The 22,344-nt window shown below is 53.8% G+C and overlaps 8 protein-coding genes across 8 annotated transcripts; 4 read left to right on the forward strand and 4 right to left on the reverse strand.

Moving 5' to 3' along the window:
- Nucleotides 1–386: 386 nt before the first annotated feature.
- Nucleotides 387–4,150, reverse strand: BO70DRAFT_316720 (acetyl-CoA synthetase-like protein). Its single transcript, XM_025540357.1, has 3 exons — nt 1,841–4,150; nt 1,497–1,791; nt 387–1,447 (listed from the first exon to the last, which is right to left on the reverse strand). Exons 1-3 carry the CDS (start codon nt 4,130–4,132, stop codon nt 471–473), a joined length of 3,564 nt encoding a protein of 1,187 aa, XP_025398448.1. The 5' UTR covers nt 4,133–4,150; the 3' UTR covers nt 387–470.
- A 94-nt stretch (nt 4,151–4,244) lies between these two features.
- On the reverse strand, nt 4,245–4,747 carry BO70DRAFT_56988 (uncharacterized protein). The gene has a single exon (XM_025548546.1). The coding sequence runs from the start codon at nt 4,589–4,591 to the stop codon at nt 4,337–4,339; it is 255 nt and encodes an 84-aa protein (XP_025398449.1). The 5' UTR covers nt 4,592–4,747; the 3' UTR covers nt 4,245–4,336.
- A 1,023-nt stretch (nt 4,748–5,770) lies between these two features.
- BO70DRAFT_316723 (CAAX prenyl protease RCE1) lies at nt 5,771–7,607 on the reverse strand. The gene is made up of 4 exons (XM_025540358.1): nt 7,165–7,607; nt 7,073–7,113; nt 6,611–6,991; nt 5,771–6,554 (listed from the first exon to the last, which is right to left on the reverse strand). The coding sequence occupies exons 1-4, from the start codon at nt 7,217–7,219 to the stop codon at nt 6,033–6,035; spliced, it is 999 nt and encodes a 332-aa protein (XP_025398450.1). The 5' UTR covers nt 7,220–7,607; the 3' UTR covers nt 5,771–6,032.
- A 100-nt stretch (nt 7,608–7,707) lies between these two features.
- BO70DRAFT_57020 (ssDNA endodeoxyribonuclease RAD2) lies at nt 7,708–11,687 on the forward strand. The gene has a single exon (XM_025548547.1). The coding sequence runs from the start codon at nt 7,983–7,985 to the stop codon at nt 11,400–11,402; it is 3,420 nt and encodes a 1,139-aa protein (XP_025398451.1). The 5' UTR covers nt 7,708–7,982; the 3' UTR covers nt 11,403–11,687.
- BO70DRAFT_407721 (flavin-containing monooxygenase) lies at nt 11,509–13,986 on the forward strand (the record flags this gene model as incomplete). Its single annotated transcript, XM_025547188.1, has 3 exons — nt 11,509–12,266; nt 12,355–12,630; nt 12,682–13,986. The coding sequence occupies exons 1-3, from the start codon at nt 11,973–11,975 to the stop codon at nt 13,984–13,986; spliced, it is 1,875 nt and encodes a 624-aa protein (XP_025398452.1). The 5' UTR covers nt 11,509–11,972.
- A 1,313-nt stretch (nt 13,987–15,299) lies between these two features.
- On the reverse strand, nt 15,300–17,490 carry BO70DRAFT_407725 (Leucine Rich Repeat domain protein; the record flags this gene model as incomplete). The annotated part of the gene is made up of 7 exons (XM_025547189.1): nt 15,300–16,152; nt 16,233–16,484; nt 16,514–16,763; nt 16,832–16,956; nt 17,021–17,131; nt 17,191–17,325; nt 17,389–17,490. The coding sequence occupies 7 exons, from the start codon at nt 17,488–17,490 to the stop codon at nt 15,478–15,480; spliced, it is 1,650 nt and encodes a 549-aa protein (XP_025398453.1). The 3' UTR covers nt 15,300–15,477.
- Nucleotides 17,491–17,733: 243 nt separating this feature from the next.
- On the forward strand, nt 17,734–19,849 carry BO70DRAFT_362995 (uncharacterized protein). Its single transcript, XM_025543460.1, has 4 exons — nt 17,734–18,010; nt 18,066–18,146; nt 18,209–18,705; nt 18,741–19,849. The coding sequence occupies exons 1-4, from the start codon at nt 17,831–17,833 to the stop codon at nt 19,681–19,683; spliced, it is 1,701 nt and encodes a 566-aa protein (XP_025398454.1). The 5' UTR covers nt 17,734–17,830; the 3' UTR covers nt 19,684–19,849.
- A 988-nt stretch (nt 19,850–20,837) lies between these two features.
- On the forward strand, nt 20,838–21,631 carry BO70DRAFT_397348 (uncharacterized protein; the record flags this gene model as incomplete). The annotated part of the gene is made up of 4 exons (XM_025546696.1): nt 20,838–20,939; nt 20,996–21,264; nt 21,338–21,467; nt 21,533–21,631. The coding sequence occupies 4 exons, from the start codon at nt 20,838–20,840 to the stop codon at nt 21,629–21,631; spliced, it is 600 nt and encodes a 199-aa protein (XP_025398455.1).
- Nucleotides 21,632–22,344: the final 713 nt, after the last annotated feature.

Consider the following 22,344-nt stretch of genomic DNA (forward strand, 5'->3'; position numbering starts at 1 on the left):
ACTGGGCTCCGGGCATGTTTTGGTGACAGGAAACGGCGGGGGGATGTCCAGGGCAATGCGACGGGGATTGATTGCGCGAAGGGGAGAGGGGGAGGTTGAGAGACGACGAGCGGCGCTGAACCGTGAAGCCAGGGCCAGGCGTTGCATCGTTGCCGGGCGCATTAGTCGTTGTGTTGCGGTCATGTCCACGGAGCCCAGGTGATGTCGTCGAAGGGAAGAGGAGGGAGGGGGTTAAAAAGAGAGAGCGAGAGCGATGAATGTCCGAGGCCGAGGCGGAGATAACGGAGGGCGGACATCTCCCCGCGGGATTCATAATCCGGTCGCGGTGAGTGGCCGCCAACTCTCCCTCTTACACCTTCTCTCTACATAGTACAACGCACTTTCCCCTGCGCCAGACTTGCTTCATACTTTCTCTCTGTCTACTTATACTAACACCGATTGACGAATCTACTCGAAATCCTGTCATCAGACTAACAAACCACCCCCAAACACTCCGGGAAGTCCTTCACCGGCCGCCCCCAATTCTCCTGCGCGACAAGCCAGGTGCTGATCCGCCGAAACCCCTCGCCCAGCCGGTCAATACAGTCTCCGGACGTGTTGGCAATTGTCCCTGTCATGCTCACCACCAAATCCGTACCGTCCTTCCCAGTCAGGCCTGCATCCACCATCAATCCGGTCTTGGGCCGGAAGAAGATATGCGGCGCTTGGATATTCTGATACAGCTGCCTGGTGCCACTTTCTTCAAACGTGTTAGCCCCCGTCCAGTTGAACAACAAGGCATCGGCAGCCTCGGGGTAGAGATCAGCCAGGATGGGCATTTTCTCCATGATTCGGCGCCACGGGGCATTGGCGTGCTTCGTAACTAGCCGTTGCTGTTCCTGCATACGCTGAAGGAGCCGCAGGACGGTTTCATTGGGATCGTAGGTAATGGCTTGGATGTTTCCTGTGACCAAGGGGCCAGCGACGTCGGCCGCGTTGAATGACCCCAGCTCCGATACCGAAGGAGGAAGGAACGGAAACCCAGAGCGGGCTGCCTCCAGGTTGAAGAGTATAGCCTGTGTGTGCTTGGTGTGGTAAAGAGCCAGCAGACTCAATGCAGCTTTGGGGATGGTGGGTGGGGTGATGTCGGGATGATGGCGACGAAGCGCCAGGAGGCCGGAAAGGTCAAACTTCAGCGCCGGCACGTCGTCGTCGATCCGATCCGGGGAAACTACAAGCGTGGGCGTCGGCGTCGGCCAGGTTACTGGCTTGTGAGTCTTTAGTACCTGCATCTGACCTGCATGGTAATCCAGGGCTGGCTGAGCAGTCGGGGAATACTGCATATGGTAGAAGGTGTCTGCCCATGCTTTGAAGGGGATATGGGGCTCGAGTGTCTGCCCGCCGAGGGCCCGATCAAGATCCTCTGCAAAGATGTCATGATATGTTGCGTCCATGATGGTATGGGAGACTGTACGCTGTCAGCATCGGGCGGGTGAGTGTCACAAGAGCTGGCTTACTTCTCATAATCAGAACTGTACTGTTGGTTTCTTTCACAAAAGCGATGAGAAACCGGCAAAGAGGACCGGGCATTGATATAATGTACTCCTCCGGCCAACGCCTCTTGATCCTATACACGTCCTCCATGCTTTCCAGCACACCATAGTCTATGATACACTGGTCAAGTATCTTCCTGGTGGGATGGATGGTGACGTAAAGCGCCCGATCAGCTACATGAAACGTCTCATCTATGACGATAAAGGACAGTAAAAGAGGGTTAACGGCGAGGGCTGCTTCGAGGGCCGAGCGAAGGCGCTGGAAATGTCAGACAACGTGGGTTATACTGCACAAGAGATGGACTCACCTGTGAATCTGCATTCAATGTCAGCACCGAGATATGGACATCCATGAAATCCATAACATGGCTTCGGACCAGGAGATCAATATGATCTGTCGTTGGAATGACGTCTGCGACATCATCCCAAGAGAGCTGATGTGGACCGATTGCTTTGTTGATGAGCTCCTGGGTTGCATTGAACCGTGATGGATCCGCTGTGAGATGGGCCATATCTTCAGCTTTCGGTCCCCCTTGCCGGATTTTGGCTACTACAGGTGCTTTCTTTCCCTGGCCCATAACCGTGGCATGTTCAAAGAGCTTCGCCTGGCCTGCGATGGTGTCCGCAGAAGACCACGCGGCGAAGGAGACATCCCGGCCCGTTTCGCGACGGACTTTGGAGTGAACCCTCATCGAAGTAATACTGTCACTGCGCTCTGATAGTTTGGCATGCAGGTCCAACTCTGTGGCGGACAGCCCAAGGGTTCCGGCCCAAATATGAGCCACTTTATCGCCAATACTGGACGTGCCAGTCGATGGAATATCAGGGTCCACCGATGCCAGCGTCTCTTCGTATTGACGCACTAAAGCGGCCAGGCTCCCTTTCTGCACCTTCCCTGAGCTGGTACGCGGGTAGTCTTGCCTGCCCAGAGTCTCGATGGATATGATCTTGCTAGGGATATACATTGGTCCCATGTTTTCAAGCACGGTATCCATGATCTTCCGGACTACATCGTGGGTGATGGTCCGGTTGACCACAATCACGGGCACCTCACCCGCCACGGGATCAGGAAGAGGGACCGCTTGCGGATTCAGAGCATACAGCTCCGGCTTCTGGCCCAAGGTGGACTCGATGGCCGAGGGCGAGATGTTCTTTCCACCGCGCACAATCAGCTCCTTATATCTCCCGAGGGTATAGAGTAGGCCATCCGTATGGATGACCGCCTGATCACCCGTGTTGAACCAGACCCGGCCGTCTTTATCATGATAGAAGTCCTTGCTTTCGACTCCCAAGTATCCCTTGACTATCTGATACCCGCTGTAATGGAACTCCCCGGGTGTTCCTCGAGGAACCGGCGTCTGGGTCCCTGGCGCGCAGATGCGCACTTTGCCGCCCCAAGTTGGCAAGCCCGCCGCGATGCAGCCATCTTTGGTGATGGCGTCGACGTTTTCCACGCGCCCAGTCGAACAGAAAGCACCTTCCGTCATACCGTATAGATTCTCGATCGAGCGAGGGGAAAAGGTTCGTCGGAATTCCGCGACCAGAGGCGGGGAAGGACCCATTCCACCAAAGACAACCGTTTCCAGAGGCTTGATTCCCCTATGGGCCGATGGATTGGCCGTGATCAGAGCATGTGACAGAGTCGAGACCAGAACGAGATGCGTGCATTCTTCTCGCCGCATAGTCTCCATTGTCACATTAGGGTTGAAGCCTAGATACGAAGTGTAGACGATTGTTCCGCCACGAGTGAGAGGAAGTATCATTGACATGCACCCAAAAGCATGGCTACTTGGGATAAGAACCAGGATTTTATCCCCCCTTGAAACTGCGCCCAAGGTGGAACGAGTCTCAAGAGCGGTAACCCACGCAGACACATCTATGATGCAGCCTTTTGGCAGAGACGTTGTGCCGCTCGTGAAGAAGATGGACGTTTCCGCGCGCCTTTCGCTCGAGGGTTGCCCGTTGACGTTGTTGTCTGACGCATTGCCAACCGTCGACGCCATGACTTTGCCGAATGAGAGCCAAGCACCGGTTGCTTCCTCCACCGCGATCTTAACACAGTCCAGGTCGGGGAACAAATGATCCCATTGCTTGGCCATCTCCCGGTCCTTCACGACCACCGCCGCCGTCGGCGCCTTCTGGACGTCCAACGCGGTCTTAACCATGTGCCGCGCCTCAGCTGCATTTGCAAGACTCTGTGGGTTGATCGATACGTGGGTGCAGCCCGCCCTATACGCGCCCCATGTTGAGAGCGTGTGTTCGACGCTATTTCCGAGGATAACGAATAGCGGAGACCCGTCTCCGAGCCCCAGGCCCTTCAAAGACGCGGCGAGCTGCTTGACCCCCCGATAAAACTCGCTATATGTTACGCGCGGATGCGCCGGTGGTGATTCTGTGCTGGTTCCATTCTTCTCATGACCTCCAAGTCCGTACAAACCAGGGCTTTGGTGGGCGCAGATCGATGCCAAGGCATCGGGATGGTCGCGGACGGTTTGCTCCAGTCGCTCCAGGAGACTCCGTCTGTCCTCCGTGGTGGGGATACCGGATATCTCGCTCAGAATGCTCATGTCGGCTTTGGTTTTGGAATCGATGAGGGTCATCGCGACGGCGCTTCGAACCATGGATGAAAGAGCGGGGGGGGGGGGAAGATCCGTGACAGGTGAGTGTTGACACTGACACCGCGTTACATCCGCGCGTATGCTCGCTCGCTTGCTCCCTTCAAGCGAAATGCTATTACTAGTACGGGGTATCTCTGAGACTCTGTTGCGTTCTTGTCGGGAATCTGTCACCCCTTGCTCTGTCGGTCAGTGGTTAGCACATACCACATGCGAGGACACGGGTGATAAAATAAACAGGAACGACTTGCAAGTTTCAACAAGACATTTTTCAAACAGCTGCCCAATTGTCCGTCCCTCTTGATATCTACCGACCAGCATTGGTCTGAGTAATATATCCCGATGACAGAGCACCTCGCGCGCGCAGCATAACCATCCCATCCCATCCCGGGGACACAGTGGTCGGCTGAGATCGTCCGCCCTTGCAGACAGTTTCGGGTCCATACACTTTACCCCTTCCTGGCTCGTGCGGGCTGAAAGCCAGATACTAGAGCATTGCTGCCCAGTGATTTGGCACGCACTCACGACCCATCATCTGGTCTGGTGGGATGGGTTCATGCAAGGGCGGAGATAGCTGCAAACTGCAACCTGCGCACATACTGAGCAGTGAGCACACACTCACTACGCACACTCTGTTGAATGTTCAGTGTTTACAACGAATGCATATGCATGCAATAAGTAGGGATATCTAAGTTCTTATCGCTCACTCCCTTCTCTTATTCAGCAAACTCGGTGTAGATACTCCGTACGCGCAGCACTAAAGACCCAGATATCCACCCAGGGTTAAACACCACAATCGGACAATCCAAGGGAGACTATCGACAGAGTACGGAGTACTATCTAAGCTATCTAGCCATTGATATGGGAGTGGATCATGCAGCAAAGAACATAAATTTCTGCCCTTCCTTATACAACACAACACCACACAATACATCACTCCACATGCCCACTATATCCACTACCACCACCACCACCACTAGGGAGTAAAACCAAGAACTGAAATCCCAGTGATTTGTTATAACATGCATCTCCACAAACAACCTATCTACACAATTAGTATTCTAATCCCGTGAGAATTATTGACCGCTACGCCATTCTACGCTGAAAAACACACACACCAGCACCACTAACCGCCCTAGTTTAACACACAGTAGTCCGTATACTCAAATATGATATTATTTTCCTTCACCGGGAAGGTGAAAGTATAGATGTCTCATCTCGGCCTCTAATTCGGCATATCACATCACATCACAACGCATGAGCCGCTTTCTACTCCATAGTATCATGTATGGATATGTATTATCCGTGTCTAGGGTTGTCTTCCAGATAGATAGATGGACTCCACTCCGTTCTCTAGGCTGCAATATCCCAGAAAGGGGGTCGATAGTGCCATGATTTGCTGCAGTTCTGCAAGGGTCTCTGGCTATCGTAGTCGGGTTAACTCTAATGTCTATGTGTTTTGGGGTCCCTAGTCCCAAGAAAAGGGGTTAATCAGATGTGATGCTTTTTTTACGGCCTTGCTTCGTAGTATGTAGAGAGTTTGAGGGGGTTACGCTTTCTATAATTGCGAGAAAGGTGCAGTGCTTCTTGTGGGGAGTATATCTCACTTGGGTGAAAGTGGAGGAAGGGATTAAGATTTCATATTGAAGAAAAATTGTGCAGCTGTAGATAGTAACAAACCAAAGTAGTATAAAACATGATCGTAGGGTAGGTGCTGACGAGAGTGCAGGTCATTAATTGTGCAGGATCGGGTCTCAGTAATATTAACGGTGTATATCGCAGATCCATGATACGCAAAAGGAAAGAGTAAGCCAGATGTGAAAAGTATGAAGGCCGTGACGTGAATAACCCAGGGAGCTATTTGCCGAATGGTACCATATTAAGCTTATTTAGAGGAGCTCGAAAAGCTGGCCAAAGCATGAACAGAGTCCGTCAGAGGCCATAGGGCGTAGTAGAAGCCAACTGCTCCACCCACGAGAAGCAGGTAGTACGTGACCGTCCAGCCTAGACCGAGCTGACCATACGATCCGTCCGAATCATCCTTGCCCTTTGCGAACGGAGGGGCAAAGGGCACCCCCGCCTCGACTCTCCCCCACAGTCGCGGAAGTCCGCACCAATTGCAGAAAGTGTGGGCGAGAATGGCCGCTGGCAGCGAGCCTGTGCGCAGATATAGGAACGTGGCATACCAGCCAAATATTGTGGTGTAACCGAACTGAAACATGGATCGCAGGAATACCGCAATGACCGATGTGTCGGGGTGAGTGAGGCGGAACTCATAGAAATGATGCACATGGGCGATTCCGAAATAAAGTGGAGCCACAAATACGATGCGTCCGGGGTTGACTTTGGCAATAAGGTGGAGAGGAATGATGGCAGATCGGAACATGACCTCCTCAGTGATCGGACCCTGGGACCGGCCATCAGTCTAAATGCCATCGACGCAAGACAATGGGATAAGCGTACCGCGACATAGTTTCTCCAGCCCATCCAGCTGCGAAGCACAGCCGTAACTCTGCCTCCTCGAACCCATTCTCTCCATTCGCCCTCCGCGATGCCACGCTCGAAGAGGGGCCCGGAGAAGAGAATGGCCGTCAGAAGTAAGCTGCGCAAGATGTCCGCGAGACTGACGGGCCACCATCCAAGGGAATGAAGAGCCTCGGGGAGAGATGTGTCATCTTGGCCGACAATGAGCCACAGCACAGCCAGGGTGCTGATAATGCACGAGGATGTCACGGCTCTGATTCTAGCCCGGATAACAGACGGCGCATCTCGACTAAGAGTCGGAGACGGTCGGGTCGTTGAATTTACATAAAATGGAACCACATAGACCAGCGTCAAAAATACCTAGGGTCTAGGTCAGCTGTTGCGTTGAAGGCATGGGAAATGGGGCAGATGTCATGTCGTGCCGATGCCCGGAATGCATACCGAAAAGAAGGCAGCCGTCTGTGGCGAAATGGCAGGTTCATCTGGAGACGAGTCAGACACAATGCGAGGGACCGGGAACAGTTTTCCCTTACTATAGCCCTTTGAATACAAAGTCTTAACACGAGCCAGCAGGTTGACAGGCGCCATATCTGCCCGAATAATTGCCGATGCCGTGGGATGCCGAGGGGAGAGCGATTCTGACTGATCCGGAATGATGGGACCTTGTTGTTGGGAGGAAGGAGAATTCAGTCACCAGTCCAGGAAATCATATCAGCAGAGGGAACAGGCGGGTGAGAGGACCGGATTTGGCCTGGAAGGAGCAGGCGAAGGGTGCCTGGAGGGATGAAAGTGAAGTTGGACAAAGAAAGGCAGAGGGAAACACGAGGTCGGGCTGTGAATGCCGAGTTTTGCAGGCATCCAGGCAGCTCCGGGGATGCCTGGATGCCTGGATGCCTGGATGCCTGCAATGCCTGCAATGCCTGCAATCAATGCCAGTCCCCAACCCCCCTCGCCCCTCGCAATCCCGACTGCCGACCATCGTCTGCACAGAAAAACAAAAGAAAACCAGCAATACCCAGGATTTATACTTCAACAGGGTCCTTCCGTACCCCCCATCAGCCAATCAGCCACGGAGTCACGTGGGTACTCATAACACGTCACATGCAATAGTCACATGACGTCCGGATGCGGTTAAAGTGGCTGCGAGTGAGGCACGTGATATCGCGCCTCTCGCGTCGTCCAAGTGGCAACCAAACGCTGACACCTCCGAGCGCATCCCATTGCATCTTCCCACTGGCGAACTGGATACTATAATCTCCGGGCCTTATGTTTGTGATTGAGGTGCACTCTGCCCTCTCCGCCTCTCCAGCGAGGGTCTTCTGGCCCATAATCTTGGAACTGCCAGAGCAGCATGGGTGTTCATGGCCTCTGGACAGTCGTCCAGCCTTGTGCACGGCCCATCAAGCTAGAGACCCTCAATAAAAAACGTCTGGCGGTGGATGCCTCCATCTGGATCTATCAGTTCCTGAAAGCCGTACGCGACAAAGAGGGAAATGCACTCCGCAACTCTCACGTCGTCGGCTTCTTCCGTCGTATCTGCAAGCTTCTGTATTTCGGAATCAAGCCAGTCTTCGTGTTCGACGGGGGCGCCCCGGTGCTGAAGCGACAGACGATAGCGGGCAGAAAGAAAAGACGGGAAGGCCGACGGGAGGATGCAGTGCGAACGGCAGGGAAATTATTGGCGGTGCAGCTCCAAAGAACGGCCGAAGAGGAAGCCGCGAGCCGTCGACGAGGTGTCGCTGAGAGGCAGGAAGAGGAGGTGCCGGACAACCCCGTCTACGCTGACGAAGCTCTCATGACTGAAAAGGAAAAGAGCCAGAACCGTTCGTTTAGAAAGAAAGACGCCTATCATCTTCCCGATATGCATGGCTCGTTTGAGGAAATGGGGGCTCCCAATGATCCACGAATCATGTCCCAAGACGAGCTGGAGGAATACGCGAAACAGTTTCACCAGGGCGAGGAGGTCAATCTTTACGACTTCTCGAAGATTGATTTCGATGGCCCGTTCTTTATGAGTCTTCCCGCCACCGACCGATATAACATTCTGAATGCGGCCAGACTCAGAAGCCGCCTACGGATGGGCTACTCAAAGGAGCAACTGGACAATATGTTCCCCGATCGAATGGCGTTCTCGAAGTTCCAGATTGAGCGGGTGAAGGAGCGGAATGATTTGACTCAACGACTGATGAATATCAATGGTATGAACGGCGAGGAAGCTTTCTACAAATCGGGGCAGCGGATCGCCGGAGAGCGCGGCAAAGAATATGTGCTAGTCAAAGACAACAGCATCGAAGGAGGCTGGGTGCTCGGTGTTGTGGGGAATAAAGAAGGCCAAGAAGACAAGCCCATTGACGTCGATCAATACGGTCAGGAAGCAGTCTTTGTTGGCACAGACGATGCGTCGGATGACGATGATGGGGGCTTTGAAGATGTGCCGATTGAAGGACTCAACAGACTTCCCAGGCTACCTTTTCTTCAGGAAGGCGTGCTTGATGAGTCCGTTAGAAGCCAGATGCGTGGGAGTACCGGCAGAGGGATGGCTATTGACGACGTGCGAGGAAGAAGCCCCATTCTGCAGGATGTCAGTGATGATTCTCTTTTCGTCGAAAGTGGCCTATACAACCGCAACCGCAACGAAGTCCACGATATGTTCAATGACAGTGGGGATGATGAAGACGAGAGGCTCCAACGAGCGATAGCGATGTCTCTTGAAACGGAAGCCCATGGCAACGATGACACTGATCTACCAGAAATCCCAATAAACCGCAACCATGCCCCTCTGCCGCCTCCAGGTGAGGGTGAATTGGATCTCGATCAGAGTGACGATGAAGAGATGGACTTCTCAGCAGCCCTTGCGCAGTCCAGAAGAGTGGAAAAAGAGCCATCGAGGATGGTTAAAAATTCCTTTGATGGACCGTTACCCTTCGAGTCACTCAAGCTTGGAAAGCCCTTTGGTGGGAAACCAAAGGATAAAGACCAAAACCAGAAGGGTAGTGAAGTTGATAAGGAAACAAAGCCTGCAAAACCTCCCAAGGAAATCCAGCTGCCGCCATGGTTTTCTAAACAAGCAGAGAGGCCTAATGGCATCGAATTTGCTGCCGATAGGGTTGCTGTCGATGATGTACCGAAGAAGCCGCATGGAACAAATCCAACACCTGACCATCTCTTCGTGAATGAGACAGATGAATACGCGTCGAAGAAAGCTGTTAAGCCGCTTGATACGAAGGAAATCATTGACTTGGATCCACAGATTGACGAGGAGGTAAGTAATATGGCTACTCAGGACACACCGGTTATGCGCAAAGCCCCACCCGCGGAAGAGACAGTTCCCACCAAAAACGATGCGATCGAGCCCGAGAATAACAAAAAATTACTCCATATGGATAATACCACTCCCACGGAAGCTCATGAAGGCATCGCGGAGGATAGCGCCAAGTCCCAACTCGAGGCTCCAGCAGATACTGCGCGCTTTGAAGCATCGCCTTCACCTGAATTTGAGGATGTCGTGCCGCATGCAGGTGAAGAGACGGCCAACGACACGTTGCCTGTGGTGGAGCCGACAGTATCAGACGAGATAGACCTTACAGGGGAATACATCGACCAGGAGGAATTTTCAGATCCGGAAGACGCGGATCTGCTTCAGCAACTTGCGGCCGAAGGCGAAGAGCATGTACGCTTTGCTGCGACGTTGAATCCGACGACTAATCTTGAAACCGCCTTCGAATATGAGCAAGAGTTAAAGCAGCTGCGTTTCCAGCAAAAGAAGGACCGGCGAGATGCCGATGAGGTATCACAGGTGATGATCACCGAATGCCAACAACTGCTGCAGCTATTTGGTCTTCCATACATCACTGCACCCATGGAAGCCGAGGCGCAGTGTGCTGAGCTAGTCTCATTGGGCCTCGTCGATGGCATCATTACTGACGACAGTGATATCTTCCTGTTTGGAGGCACGCGGGTCTACAAAAACATGTTCAACCAAGGGAAGTTCGTTGAATGCTACCTGACTACCGACCTGGAGAAAGAGTATTCTCTGTTCCGACGCAAGCTCATCCGGCTGGCCCATCTATTGGGAAGCGACTATACAGAAGGCATACCTGGGGTCGGCCCTGTCACGGCGTTGGAGGTGCTGACCGAATTCGCGACCCTGGAAGAATTCCGTGACTGGTGGACTCAAGTGCAGATGGGAGCCAATATGGACGGCGATGCGCATGCCGCCTTTTATAAGAAGTTCAAGAAGCAGGCCGCGAAGCTCTTCCTGCCTCCGTCCTTTCCCGATCCCCGGGTTGACGTCGCGTATCTGGAACCCGAGGTCGATTCGGACCCGTCGTCCTTCCAATGGGGTGTCCCCGATTTACACGGTCTACGGAACTTTCTCATGTCCACTGTCGGGTGGAGTCAGGAGCGGACGGATGAGATCCTCCTACCCGTGATTCGTGATATGAATCAGAGGGAACAGGAGGGCACTCAATCCAACATCACCAGTTTCTTTAGTGGGCCTCTAGGGGCAGGGGCGTTTGCACCTCGTGTCCGTGCCGGTGGCCAGACCCGCATGGAGAAGGCCTTTAGCCGACTCCGGAAGCAAGCTGTGCCCGTGTCAGACGCAGAGGAGGATCCCACCGCGGATGACTCTAGCCATCCATCGAGGAAAGAAACGGGTACAAAACGGGGGCGTCGTCCACAGAATGCCAAGAAGAGCGTTGATGGCCCCGAGGACGAGAGTGCTGTGACCACCAAAAAACGCAAGACCCGCCGTGGTGCGAAGTCCTGATCTCATCTCTTGGACTGGAATCGGGGCATCTCCGATGGTGTTTCTTCTGCCTGGATGCCTGATGATGGCCTCACTTCCGGGGCGCGGCACGACATAAATCCGGGCGATCGGGGGGGGCTTCCGCTTTGGGCAGGAGGATCGTTGAATCCCCCGCGCGGTCGCGTTTCATCGCTTCGTCGCATCCCTGCCATTCCCCCTATCTATCTATCACTCAAGTCGGGCTTTTCAATCCATCCTGCCTGCCTGGACGGCCTCGGTTACCTCCAACCAGACTCGTTTCCAACGAGATAAGCCACGTCTCCCTCTCCCTTGCCGTCGCATCATCGCCGCCGCCAATGGTGTGATTTCCGTGGCCCATCCAGGTTGGCGGAGGGTTTCCAGGGCCACTCGTGAGCTCAGATATGGTGCAGATGGCGTGCATCGGCTCCGAAGAGGGGGCCACTCGTCCTGCAGCTCAAGCTCATACCCCTCCTCCCTTCCCCCTCCATTGCGTGCCGCTTTAAATACCGACAGGGTTGGTCGCCACCAGCCGTAGCTATAAGTCCATCTTCAACAACCCAAATCGCAACCATGGCAGCTGTGAAGGGACCTCAAATTATCCAACCCGGATTTGTTTCTCCGAATGGCCCTGGGCATAGTTCCACGGAGCCCGTTGGATTGCCGATTGATGAACCGGCTGTGGCACACAAAGCCAACGGGGACAGTCGTCCAGCGTTTCGGATCGAAGAACATCCAATTGATGAAGTCCGTCCGATTAAAGTCGGTGTGATAGGAGCTGGTCTGGCGGGAGTCACGGCAGGAGTCTTATTTCCAGCGAAATTGCCCGGTCTGGATCTGCGGATATACGAGAAGAACGCCGGCGTGGTATGTCGTTTCGGGGATCAAAGCGTCCTACATCGCTGACAGTCAACCTAGGGAGGCACTTGGTAGGCCCACGATAGCCATCACTTAGCGACCACGGGTGCTGACGAACAGGTTCGAAAATAACTACCCAGGAGTGCGATGCGATATCCCCGCGCATGTCTATCAGTCTGGATTCTCTCCAAACACACAATGGACAGAGGAGTTTGCGCAAGGAGCCGAGATCCGGGAATATTGGCAAGGGTTGGCGCGCAAATATGATGTGCACAAGTATCTCCGTCTCCAACAGAAGGTCGAACAGGCCGTGTGGCTGCCTGAGACGGGAAAGTGGCGAGTTACCTTGCAGGATCTGGGTGACTCACAAGAGGTATGATCCCTGAGTTGTCTCTCAATGACAAGCTGGTTAACCAAGCAACAGAGATACGAAGAAGAGCTTGACGTACTCATCAATGCCATCGGCCATTTCAACGCCTGGCAGCTTCCAGACTACCCCGGGATTGACGAGTATCAAGGCTCTCTGTTCCATTCTTCTCACTGGAACCACGATGTCGACCTCAATGGCAAGCGCATTGCGCTGATCGGTAACGGGGCGTCTGGACTGCAGGTCCTGCCTTCGATCCAACCAATTGCCAAATACGTGGACCATTATGCGCGAAACAAGACCTGGATCGCAGACTCCTTTGGCACGAGCGGCGTGCGTCGACTGGAACCAAACCTCTTCTCCCCAGAGCAAGTCGAGTCCTTCCAGGACCCGGACGTCTATCTAGCCTACCGCAAGAGCGTCGAGGCAGGATACTTCTCGCGATTCGGTGCCGTTTTCAAAGACTCCCCCGAAAACCGCAGTCTGCGTGACAAGTGGACCGAGTTGATGAAGGCCAGAGTCAGCGACCAGCCCGACCTGGCGGACAAAATCATCCCGGACTTTCCTCCGAACTGTCGCCGGGCCACACCAGGCCCCGGCTACCTGGAAGCCCTGACCAAAGACAACGTCAACTACATCCAAACCCCGATCGAACGGTTTACCCCCACAGGCATCGTCACCGTCGATGGCATTGAACGCCCCGTTGACATCGTCATCTGCTCCACCGGAGCGAACGTCGACCATGCCCCTCCCTTCTCTATCATCTCTGATGGAATTGACCTCAAAAACGCCTGGAAACACGATGGTCTGTACGGATTCCCCTACAACTACCTCGGTGTCGCGACACCGGGCTTCCCCAACCTCCTCTGGATCGGCGGACCCCACTCCACCGGGCACGGCGGCAGCGTGCCAAACAGCCTCGAAAATCAAATCACCTACATCGCCAAGATCCTGCGGAAGATCCGCAGCCAGGGCATCAAAGCCATGGCGCCGTCGAAAGCGGCCGCGGACGACTTCGTCGACTACTGCGATCAATTCTATCCGCGCACCGTCTGGACCGCCAACGATGACTCAACGCCGGGCCAGGAGAACTGTCGGTCGTGGTATAACGGTGGTCGGCCAGGTGGGAAAGTTCATGGGTTGTTTCCCGGGAGTGCAGCGACTCTGAACTACCTGCGACGAGATCCGCGATGGGAAGATTGGGATTACACGCATACCAATCCCAGTGGGAATCGATTTGCGTATTTTGGAAATGGCTGGAGGAAGCGAGAGACGGAGAAAGATGCGGATCTCACCCCGCATGTCAAGCGGCCGGATACTATTGATTTGGAGACTTATTTGGAGGGTTGGTGGGATGTATAGGTCCATCTATACTGACTGTTATTGAGATATAGTGTGAATCTACCGGGCTAGTCCCCTCTACATTGGCTACCTACTGTTCTTGCCAGGTAAAGTGGCCTTGACTGAACTTCTCTCGATTCCATATGTAGCTAGCTACATAGTAGTCAATAGATCCACATCGAATTCCCTTTTACCTACCCAACGTATTCGGTCATCCCTCCACCAAACCCGGATCTATACTCCGTGGAGCCGGGCAGGAAGACCATGCAAACCAGCTCCAACGCAAGTGAAAAAAAATTTTTCTCTCCCTTCTGCGGTTCTCACTGCCGCCGGCCTCCCTCCCAGGGTACTTACTATACCTACTATACCTAACCCTTAGGCGTAAAATTTAGGTTCCGTGGGTGGGTGTGAAACCCCCTGTACCTAGTTACTGCCCGGTATTGCTGTTGTGCTGTTACGAGTGGCCGTAAAAGTCTAATATAACTAACTAACTGGGTGAACTCTAATATACGACGTAACTGGGTTGTGGACTAGCTAGCTACTCTGCCTACCTGGGGATGGTTGGTTAGGGGGGGAGGGGTCTCGTGGTGAGTGAGGGTCCTTGGTTTTGTGTGTGGTGGAGGGGGACTGCGTGGGTTGGTTGGGGTTGGTGTGGGTGGTTTGGGTGGTTTGGGTGATCTGCTCTGTAGACCCGCCAATCCCACGATTCATACAAACCCTCTAAGCTCCGTAGGGTTCAAATAACAATTGCTATGCAGTACTGGAATGAATGAGATTAAGATGCCGTCGAGGATTTACCCATTGATACTCGGTAGTATGGTATAGTATGCCTATTTAAGTACGGAGGAATTTGATTATGGCTTGTGTAGCGGTAGAGACGATGCATTGATTTGATTCTAACCAAGTAACTGGCCAACTCGCTTTTGCTGAATTAGGATTTAAAAAAAGGTCCTGGCATGGGTAATGGGTAGGCAGCAAGTGCGATGGATGGATGTAGACACGTCATAAGGCAATGGAATAAAGCAGGATCGCCGTCCAGTCCAATCACCGGCCGCGTAGAGGATTATTGCCAGGATGATTGCGTCATTATACCACTTCGGTACATGCAGTCCATGGAAGCAGTGAAAGAGATATGGAGGTCTAAATGTACCCCTTGAGGAACGGGGGACAATTCAGGAAAAGCAGGGGGTGGAAATCAGGGTCGTTGAACTTATGGGATTTGCTTCTCTGTAACGCTTCCGTCATAAGAGTTTGCGAGGTCCAGGGAATGTAGGAGGACCACGAGGGTTCTCTAGTCCCCCAGGGACATGAGAAGCATTTCGGCTCACGGCTTATACAGAGTACCGTGGCGTTATTAGAAAAATATCCAAAACGGGGAAACCAGTTAAAATAGACCCCTAACGCCAATGTATTGCGGAAGTGTCAACCGCGCGTGAGGATTTCGAATCGAATACACATGCACCCAGCATAACCAGCATAGCTGGGACAGTGTTCGTCTACCAGGCAGCTAGATCACCGGACCACATGGATGCCCTGGGATCGCGCGTACGTAATGGCATCGAGAAGGATATTGTCACATTTTCTGACGTATATGCGCTCGACTCGAGGAAGGGCACTCTCGGAAGAACGGGCATCTGCAAACATCTTCAATAGGCGGCCTGTAACTTCGGTGCCTGAGACGTCCAAGTCCGTCAAGTTCGACATCGTTTCCACTAGTCCTTTGACGGTAGCGTCGTTCATTCCCGGGACCTGGGGGACGCCGAACTCCTTGAGATTGGTAGCATTCTCTGTGAAGACAGCTTTGAGCGGTTCGTATTTCAGCTGCGGGCAACGGTCGACCACAAGATTCTGTAGGGGGGCTTTGGCATTTTGTAGTAGAATGTGAATGGTGCGATATGTGACCCAAAGTAGATCGCGGAACATGAGGGTGTGAAGATTGGGAAGATGAAGAGGTTCTTTTTCAGGGAAGGGAAAGCTGTCACCAGTAGGAGCGGCGCCCGCATGGATGCTGAGATGCTCGAGGCTGGATGGTAAACCAAACATTCCAACGTACACCCCTCTTAGATCGAGCTTTCGCAAGCGGGGGAGCTGGACGGGATCGAATGAGAGATAATACGGGGCCCAGACCTTGGGATACGAGTCCAACCGCAGCTCTTCAAGGTTGGGGAGCGGGCAGGGCATTGATTCCTACAAAGCACCAGTGAGTAAAACGGACGGAGACAGACAGAGGCAAGTTGTCCGGTAGTATCACAGACTGGGCCACATACTATAGTTGGGGGAATATAGAGAGCGGATACGCGACCCCGACCATTTGGCGGAACCCACGATTCTGTAGCGAAGGTGATACTCCGTAAATTGGGAAGGTGCGAGGGCCAGTTGACGCTTGACTCGTATGATGGCTGGGCATTATAAATTTCTATGCGCTCCAGGTTGGGCAGGCTTGTCAAAAGCTTTGCGATAATTTCCTGTGAGACGGGTGTCCCCTGATCAACTATGAGGGTTTTCAGCCGCGCAGACCCCTTGAACAGATCATAAACCGCCCGGGTACCTGGAGAGGGTCCCGGATCTCCATGTGTCCCAACTTCGGGCAGCGGCTTAGGGTTTCGAGAACCCTGTCGATATTGGAGATTGCAGTGTTGGTCATGACGGCGTGGGTGAGCATCGCGCGGGATCGTTGGATGGAAGCCCGAACGGAGCGCCAAGTGACTTTGCGCCGGGCTTCAGTGAAATCTAATCGCATCCAGAGGTCTGGCATGGATAGCAGGTGCAGCCACCCTTTTGATACGCGAAGAAGGATCCTAGAAGCCTCAAGGCATTAGACAAGTGGTTTTTCGACCGACCCAGTCCATCCCCGAGGCCCACTTACGCAAGCTCTCTGAAAGTGAAGTGCTGCAATACCATCAACGCCAGCTCTACGGGCAACATGTCGAAAGGATCGAGTCGCTTTACCGACGCTCTCTCCTTGACCTTGGTATACATTTGAAGGATAATCTAAGCCGGTCAGTGGATTCTGGTGGTCGGTTTGTCCGCAGCCCAGCTTCACTGACTGACTGACCTTACGGCGGGGGTGATCTGGGGGTAAGGTCTTCAGACCGTACCCGTAAGCCTTGAGAGCCTTGTCGCGATCACCTTTGAGGAGTAGGACCTGACCATATCGTAGCACGCCCTGAGTCTCCGTTAGCCTGCAAGAATCGCAAATGGACGGGCCAGGGGGGCGCCGTCTACCCGTCCATCCTTTGTGTCGCGTCGGATCATCTGGCGAGTGTCATTGAGGGCGCGCTCGTACTGGGTGAGCTTGATGTAGGTGGCGGCGCGATTGTCGAGGATGCTCATGACATCGGCGCCTTTGCATGAAAGAGCCTGTGGGTTAATTCCTTAGTAGCGCTTGTTTTTCCCCTTCCCTTATCGGGGGCGAGGACTTACCTCAGTGAAGGCAGCCAGCGCGTCCTGGAAATTTCCCTGTCGGAAGAGCAACTGACCTCGCTGCTGGAGGGAGTCCCCTTCACCCCGGACCACCTTTGCCATGCTGGATAGAGCAGGCGAGGATGGATTTGAGGGAGGGAGGGAGGGAGAGAATTGAAGATTGAAGAGAACTTGAAGTTCTGGAGACGCGCGACGCCGAGAAGAGCAACGCGTGCGATAACGATCGGGGCGGGTCCTGCTGACATAAGGCGGTGTGCCTGAGTGGGGCCTGCCGGTCGCCCGAGAATTCGGGCAACTGTTTACTTTCTTCCCCTTCGGGCGGTCGCAAAATAACATCCCCATTTCCAACTGCCAACGGCCCATCCCCTCGCCCCTCGTCACAGTCGCACCCCTCCTCTCTGACCCAGGGAGTCTCGATGCCATTGGAGCTTGCAGGCAAGCCATGGAGCCCCAGAATCTGCAGGCAGCATCCACCTACATCAACAATGTCCTCCTCGCCAGGGGTCTGCTAAAGAGCGGTCACCCCATCGATTTCGCCAACCCCGAAGATGAGGAAGGCGGCTCCCCCGCCACCATGGGCCGCATCATCAACCTGGTCAATGACCTGGTTCTACGCAGAGATGTACGGGGTAGGCGTTCGACAGGTCAATAGCGCAAGAGGCTGACAGACGACGCAGCGTGAAGCCGACCACCGAGAGAACCTCGCGACTACGATCCGGACACTACGGGCGGAGGAATCCCAGAAGACTGCGGAACTGGTACGGCCATCTAAACATCACGGCTGGGAGGTACCAGGTGGACTGACAAACCGGGTGTGCAGGAGAAGGTGAAGACCAAGGCGTCCGAATTGGCCCGCTCGCTGGCTCTCGCCGAGGCGCAAGAACGCGCCTTGAAAGCGAACGCTTCCAGTGCCGACACGACCGTCCGCGCACTGAAAGAGCAGGTGCAGCGTATGAAGACGACCGTCCAACAAGTCCGGGCCCAGTGCGCCAACGACATCCGCAAGCGCGACCTGGAGATGCAGAAGCTCAAGTCACACTTGGCGGAACGGCAGCGGGGGAGGCGAGAGGGATTGACGACGACGACGATCAACATCAATCCCGCAGCCAGTCAAGCATCATCTAGGTCGAGGCTTGCCGCGGGTGGGGAGGGACTTAACGATCCGGGATACAGCCTGAAGCAGGAGACGAACGATTTCCTCACCGAACTATGCCAGAACCTCAGTGACGAAAACGACACCCTCATCTCGCTGGCACGGAACACCGTAGAGACGTTGAAGGACCTACAAGGTTTGTCGCAGGCCGAGGAGGAGGATGGGTACTCGACCGGAGCGGCAAGTGTGGGGGTGCAAGATCGTTGCACGGCTCGGTTACGGCACTCCCGGCCTCCTGCGATGAGCTCTCGGCTCAGATGGACCACGTCCTGGAACACCTCCGAACTCTGCTCACGAACCCTTCGTTTGTGCCTCTCGAGGAGGTCGAAGTGCGGGATGAGGAGATCAAGCGGCTCCGGGAAGGTTGGGAGAAGATGGAAGGCAGATGGAGCCAGGCCGTGACGATGATGGATGGATGGCAGAAACGCATTGCGGATGGAGGCCACTCAGTGCAGGCTGAGGAACTCCGGAGAGGAATGACCCTGGATCTACGCTTGGATACAACACAGGCTCGATCGAAGGATGGAGATCAGGATACTAGCATGCGGTCTCCCATTTTTGAAGACCAACAAGCAGAGGAAGCGGAAGAACAAACAGCTGTAGAAGTTGCCCCGGAGAAGCCCCGACGATCACCTACGCCCAAGAAGACTCACGCACCCATCAGGGAGGGGAGACTCAGGAGACCTAGCCAAGCCTTGAAAGAGCGAAGTGACAACATCATGACTGGACGGTCCCCTCGCAAGGTCTCCTTTACCACAGGGCTCCAGAAGCCACCGTGCGAGCCTAGCGGAGGGGACGACGAGACGCTGCAGGTGAAAGCCCACCGGTCTGAGGCTGTGACACGCCGGGCGTCGAAGAAGAAATCCGAGTCCAAGGTGCCGTCTCGTCGGGGGGATAGTCCGCAACAAAGGGAGTCACGTCTGATCGCCGCTGTTAGCAACTCTTCGCGGATGAGTGTGTCCGAAAAGCTGGAAGCCGTCGAAAGCGAAGCTCGAGCCGCGGAACAGGCTCGCAAGGAAAGCGAGAGTCGAAAGCGAGGCCGGGCAGCCAAGGGATCCTCCAGCAAAGGACGCCAGAACCGACGTCGAAGCACGCTGACGACTGACGAGTTGGGAGAATTGTTGGGGATGCCTACAAAGTGATATTCTGCTCCGTGATGTTCCCGGAAAACACGCTTGTTCGATACCCCCTGTTCAGTGTCTGAGTATATACCATGCCTGTTTTGCATATTCCTGGAGACGACGCAATGATGATCAGCCTTTTCTTCTCCTTAGCTTTTAGCAGCACCTGTGTCGGTAATAGTAATACAATCCATGACCTACTCTGAGTCGTATGCTTCGTTTTGCCCTGCAATCATCACCTCAACCCCCCCCAATTACCGTTTCTGATGCCTGCTGTAAAGACGTGTATTAGCATATAACCTCCCCCAGTACCGTGGTTAGCCTGCCCTGTCTCCTTCCTGCGCCTGGCCATCCACGCTGTATTCGCTGCCCGACCTTGCCTATAGCCAGTAATCAATGTATCCTTGACAGCGGAGCCGTGTCATAAGAACGTGCTCGGGGTCAAACATCACCCACACCCCAGTCTGATAGAATGGTGGATAACATACCAGTCGCTCTCTAGGGCTTTGACTTGAACTGAGCGGCCGAATACCGCCAGGACATGGTGATAGGACTCCCAGGCGCCCTTTCCTCTGGCGATCACCTACACCCCGATTCCTCAGAATCATACTCATAGGCATCCATGTGTACCTTCCTCTGCCGACCAATCAGGGCGTTTGTGTGCTGTATGCCTTCCTTTTTTATACTTCCTGGAACTAGAGTAGCTGGCTCTAGCGTTCCAGACAGTTCCCCCCCCCCCCCCCCTCCATCAGCAAAAACAAACAGGACAACTGCTCCAAAGTATAGAAGGGTTTTTTTGGCCTGCGCTTCTCAGTTATTGTAATTATCTGGTCACTGTACCGTTGAACTGGCCGGTCAGTTGCGTGTTTTTTTTCTCAGGATTACGACATACCTCTCTTTGCACACTGCCCTGCCCCTATCCTCCTCTCTTCTCTTCATCTTTTCGTCCATTCTTCTTCTCATCCTTCTCTGCCTTTCTCTTCTCCTATTAGACATCATCTCCAAGCAGGACGAGACAACCTCACAGCCGCTTCAAAGTAGCTATCGTTATCGCTCAGCTTGCACGTTCTCTTTCCCCACCTTATACACTTCTTTGCTCCTCTGTCTCTTCTTCCTCTTCTCCCTCTCTCGCCCTTTGGCTTCTCTTCTCCTTTCTTGCTGTCCATCGTAGAAACATGGCGAACCAGATTCTCCAGTACCCATCTCAAGTTGCCGCTTGCCGACCGGCACCGGTGTGGTACATAGAAGACCGATATGTGGTATATCCTGATCCTATGGTGAGTCCTCACGCTCTGTAATGTCCAGATTATCATCAACTGACAACTGCCCGCAGTGCTATGTCTGGGTTCAGTACCCTCAGCCGACCTGGATAGTGCAATATCCTCGGCTGCCAGCTCCCCAGCCGGTAGTTCACCAGCCGGCAGCTCCTCTGGTGCCAGCTCCCCAGGCGCCAGTTCCTCAGCCGCCAGTTCTGCAGCCGGTGGATCACCATGCTCAGGGGTCTGAGCAACAGGCCCCTGGCCACCAAAATGATGAAATTGTCATCACAAGGAGAAATGCCCAAGTGCATTTCCCGGTGGAGGCCCGCCTCTTCGTGGGAAAGTAAGTGTCCCATCTCAGTGGAAGCATCCATCTAATATGTATGATATGGGTCGTACTGACTATCAATATCAAGCCTCCAAACCAGCACCCCTAACAGGGAGCTGGAAAAGAAACTGGAGGAGATGCTCACCGGGTATGGCGAGTGTTGGGCCAAGGTCCGTTATGGAAACGGGCCCTTGAAAGTTGCCCATGTGCAGTTCAGGGTATGTTGGATGTTCTGTCTTCTGATTGTCGTTTTCTCGTCATACTGACTGGTTGGATTGTGCAGGATCGTGCGGCTGCCGAAGCTGCTATGAACGAGCCCGATCGACCTTTGTTGTATGGTCGGGAACTGAGGTTTGAATGGGCTCGAGGAATATGTACTTGAGCCTTGCTTGAGTCTTGCTGTGGCCTTGTTGTGGTCTTGCTTCAGCCTTGGTCAAGTCCTTCGTATAGTCTGGCTATAGACTTGCTATAGACTTGTTATTATCTTGCTGTAGTCTTGCTGTAGTCCGCTTCAGTCTGCTTCAGTCTTACTTCAGTCTTGCTTTCCCCCTGCTATACTCACAGCACATTAATCGCTCCGGCCCGTCTTGAGAGATCCATGTCACTGTAAATTCCACCGTTGTTCGTGGAAGGAGCTTGTTGTCGATGGTCACCATTGCGGTCACCATGCGAGATGATAGCTCCCAGTCCTCGTCCATCAATCTCACTCTGGCTCTGTGAAACCGGAGTACCTGCCCAGGAGCCATAGGAAAGAAGTAAGTAATCTCCCAGTTTGACCCTCCACTTCCAAATCAGGCCGTTCAAGCGAGAACCCAGAATTCCTTGAACGACTAATTGTGTTCTGTTCTTTGAGATCCCAGTCTTATATTCTGTGCCTGTTGTACTTTCCCACAGAGCTTCATTGTCTTGACTTGTCATATAGCTGGCTAAAGCTCAAGCGTCTCCTGTCAGGAATGGAATTGAATGACAACCTCCATTCGACGCTCATCCCCAGCCCTCCGTGCGTTGGTATCCTCTACCTCCCCCGAAAGGGAGAGACAGGTAGCGATATGAAGCCCTCCGGGTAGGGTTTATAGACGACATGAGGTCTCTGAC

The sequence above is a fragment of the Aspergillus heteromorphus genome, assembly GCF_003184545.1.
Source record: "Aspergillus heteromorphus CBS 117.55 chromosome Unknown BO70scaffold_16, whole genome shotgun sequence".
NCBI classification, from domain to species: Eukaryota; Fungi; Ascomycota; class Eurotiomycetes; order Eurotiales; family Aspergillaceae; genus Aspergillus; species Aspergillus heteromorphus.